Here is a 4,003-nt window from a genome sequence, read left to right on the forward strand (position 1 = left end):
CTTGTGTTTCTCTCCCACTTTCAACAGCCATCTCTCATCTTCTCCCTCATTCTATCCCTTCGCTCCACTCCCTCATTCTATCCCTTCGCTCCACTCCCTCATTCTATCCCTTCGCTCCACTCCCTCATTCTATCCCTTCGCTCCACTCCCTCATTCTATCCCTTCGCTCCACTCCCTCATTCTATCCCTTCGCTCCACTCCCTCATTCTATCCCTTCGCTCCACTCCCTCATTCTATCCCTTCGCTCCACTCCCTCATTCTATCCCTTCGCTCCACTCCCTCATTCTATCCCTTCGTTCCACTCCCTCATTCTATCCCTTCGCTCCACTCCCTCATTCTATCCCTTCGCTCCACTCCCTCATTCTATCCCTTCGCTCCACTCCCTCATTCTATCCCTTCGCTCCACTCCCTCATTCTATCCCTTCGCTCCACTCCCTCATTCTATCCCTTCGCTCCACTCCCTCATTCTATCCCTTCGCTCCACTCCCTCATTCTATCCCTTCGCTCCACTCCCTCGTGGTTTTTCTCGGTCTCTCTGCTGTCCTTTTTCTCTCTGTCCAGTGACAGTCCTTCCTCTTCCTGCCACCACTTGTGTCTTTCCCGTAGCTCCACCTCAGACGCTGTGTGTGTCGATGAAATGCATCAGCTGTTGCTGCAGAGCCCGGCGGGCAGCAACACGATCAAACAGGGAGGGATGGAGAGCCAGACGTGCCTGCTGTGATCGTCTCATCAGCCATCAGCACTGACATTTGCGAGACGATACTGACACCATACACACACACCACACATGATTATTCTTCAGCTGTATTGTTCTTACTTAAACGTGTGCGTCTTTAGTTGTCTCTCTTCTTTAAAAAAAAATCTGTGATGTTCACACGTTTATGTTTTTGTATGTAAAGCGTAAACTATTGTTGTCTGTGATGTCTCGATCACTACGTGTCAGACCACAGTTAGACTAGCTGTTGCCAATGGGGATCCTTATCAAATCAAATCAAAACGCCATGGGGATAACAGTGTGTTAATCACACAGTCTCAGGCAGGTATTAGTCAAACTCTTGTCTGCATGGAAATATGATACACCTGCTCCCACTCTTAGAAAGCCAATGTCTAGTCACATACTGTACAGTGTGTACAATATAAACCATTTTCATTTCAGACAACTACACCTTATCTGTCATCCCTGGTAGAAACAACAAGGAACCATACACTCTTAGGAAAAAGGTTGTATCTTGAACCTAAAAGGGTTCTTTGGCTATCCCCATATGAGAACCCTTTGAAGAATCCTTTTTGGTTCCAGGTAGAACGCTTTCTATGGGGACACCTGAAGAACCCTTTAGGAGTGTCGGATTTGGAATTGGGTAATAACGAATCCCAAGGGTTTGATGGAATGCAGGGACTAATATTAAAATACTTAGTAAAGACTGTGGAGTGCAGTCTGCCAAATGCATTCTTTACAAATATGGTTTCATTTTGGCTCCTGTTAATCAGAGCAAGCAACGTCTGTCTCTAGTGTCTTAAGCCCCACACATTACCCCAAATTGGAGATGGCACGGGGCTGTGCACCAGTGAGCGAGGCGGGAATACCGTCCTCTCACAGCTGCTGCTGCTGCTCTTCTCTGGGGTTTTGTGACAGTAAAGCCCTCTCGGCTCATCCAACCAAGGCCAGACAAATCAGGGCTCCCTCTCTAAGCGGGGCTGGCATGACTCACCAACAGTAAGGAAATCGAAGCATCAGAGTGAGAAAAAAGTGCATCCTGAGGATGTGAGCCACAAACACCGTTACAGACGACGGAGCACCTTGCCAGCCTCACCATTCGTCTTACTTATGACTGATTCGGTTCTGCCTCTGACTTGTCATGACTATTGTAAAGGCTGAATGTCTCACAGAGAGGATCTGTAAATCAATAAGCTAACAATATAGGCCTGCAGTACAGCACTGTTGAATTGAACTTACACGTCTTACACCAAACTGGTGGCTACTGGTGACACCTGTGTGCACTGTGCTCTGCACAGGAGATCACGTCACACACATCTCTCTACACTGCATATCCTCTTCTTTAGGCACACATAGCAAAACAGTCTGAATGGGATTATTAGTGGAAGGGAACTGAATCCTTTGAGGGAACTAGGGCTACTGCCCGACTATGTCTAATGAACTCCCACTGATGATTCCACTCTGATCTATGGTTATAAGTTCAAATGTCCCTGTGTAGTTTGGTCCAGGGCCACATGAGCATAAGGTACCATTTCAGGGCTCCAGACAAAACGTAACGTAGTGCATTTTATAGGGAATAGAGTGCCACTGCAAATCCACATTTTGTCACAAGTTTAACGCACCTCTGGTTGAGCAGCGCGAGCAGCTCCCCTGCGTGGTACAGGTCATTGCGCGTCACGTGACTGAAGCGGAAAAAGTTTAGGTTGCAGAACGTGACAGCGGGGAACACCATCATCGGGGTCGAGATCTCGTCCAGTTTGGTGACGTGCGGATACTCCAGGTAGAAGTGTATACGGTCCACGCACACAAACATTAATAAAGTCAAGGAGCCCAGGAAGAACACGACCCATAGACAACGCTTGACGCAGACTCGCTCATAGGTGAAGATGTGCGAAATTCCGTGCAGCGTTGAGTTGTGCGCAAAAACTTCAATAGCGGGTGGCTTTTTGCAGTCCATTTCTTCTGATTCTACTTTGAGGTCCATTGTGTTACAGCCTGGGTTAATAGCTATACAGAATGCGGAGGGACATTGAAGTTGTTTGCAGTTCAGAAGGCGGGTAAATTACTTCGCCTCACAGCCGTATTCAACTATCTATCCAAGCTGATAAAAAGAACACACGCTACAGAATCATGTACTCGTTCAATTTCGTACACTGAATAATATGTGATCTTTGAGCATCTGCTTCATATAAAATCCATACCATGCACCTGTGGCATCTCCGATACACCTGGCAATAGGCAAGTAATAGCTATTTAACGACTAACTGCCAGAACGTGCGGGAAACCAGCGCGGGATTTGCTGTCGCGTAGTTATCACCATCCAAAAGGCGGAATGCAAAAAACGCAGGATTCCCACATTGAAGTCAGGCGCACATGAATTCTCAGTAAGAGTCAACATGAAGCTAATAATTCAAGAGTAGCCTATGAGTCACCAAAATGCTTCTCTTTTCCGCAAGAAAAGTCTTGATCGTTGGACGGTGTTCGGAAACACTGCTTCTGTGCGGTCGTGTCAAGTCCAGGTAGCCGATCTCAAAACGCGTAAAGCAGTTACAGCTGTGAAAGATATGGACCACGTTCGGTCATCGAGCGTTGGTCTCAGATTAATTGTTGACTGAAAAAAAAGGAGAAACGCACGTCATGGAGGTATGTTGACTGTCCAGCTTCAGCTCCCTGTTGAAAACGAATTCATATCCGTCGTTCCTTTGTGTCTGTCTTTTGGCAGAACCGCGGTTATATCCGCAGGGAGAGGTCCGAGGGGATGTTCTGTGGGACTGAGGGCTTCGCTGTTGCATTGGTCGGTCGTGACTCGTGAGCGTTTTTTTCTTCATGCATATTTGTCTAGCACTCGCAGTGAGAGCAGAGTGCAAGCGAGAGGACAAGTCCTGCGCCACACTGAGAGGTGTGAACTGTGGCATGCAGTTGTGATCTAAGTTAACTCTCCAATCATGCAAACAGATGATGAGAACGCAAAAGAACGCACCCGCCACATAATCATTTTAATCTCTCTCTCTAACGCTATATGCACTAACTGTAGGCCTACATTGTATGTATTGTATGCGTGTTCATCAATAAACCAAGACACATTTAGCCCCCAACGGGCACAGTGCCTACAGGAAGTGTTCAACATTTTGTTGTGTTATAGCCCGAATTTAAAATGTATTACATTTATATATATATTTTTGTCACGGGCCTATACACAATAGCCCAACATGTCAAAGTGTAATTATGTTTTTCGAAACGTTTACAAATGTAATTAAAAATGAAATGTCTTGTCAATAAGCCTAAATA

The 4,003-nt window shown here is 46.3% G+C and overlaps 1 protein-coding gene across 2 annotated transcripts in view; it reads right to left on the minus strand.

The window, feature by feature from the left end:
* The window catches only part of LOC124021428 (acid-sensing ion channel 1-like), a 90,238-nt gene extending 86,769 nt beyond the window's left edge, over positions 1-3,469 (minus strand). For both annotated transcript variants that reach the window (XM_046336626.1, XM_046336619.1), the window contains exon 1: positions 2,338-3,469. In XM_046336626.1, coding sequence (XP_046192582.1) covers positions 2,338-2,699 — 362 coding nt within the window. In that variant the 5' untranslated portion in view covers positions 2,700-3,469. The remainder of the gene's footprint in view (positions 1-2,337) is intronic.
* Positions 3,470-4,003: the final 534 nt, after the last annotated feature.

This window comes from Oncorhynchus gorbuscha, linkage group LG03 (genome assembly GCF_021184085.1).
Source record: "Oncorhynchus gorbuscha isolate QuinsamMale2020 ecotype Even-year linkage group LG03, OgorEven_v1.0, whole genome shotgun sequence".
Taxonomy (NCBI): Eukaryota; Metazoa; Chordata; class Actinopteri; order Salmoniformes; family Salmonidae; genus Oncorhynchus; species Oncorhynchus gorbuscha.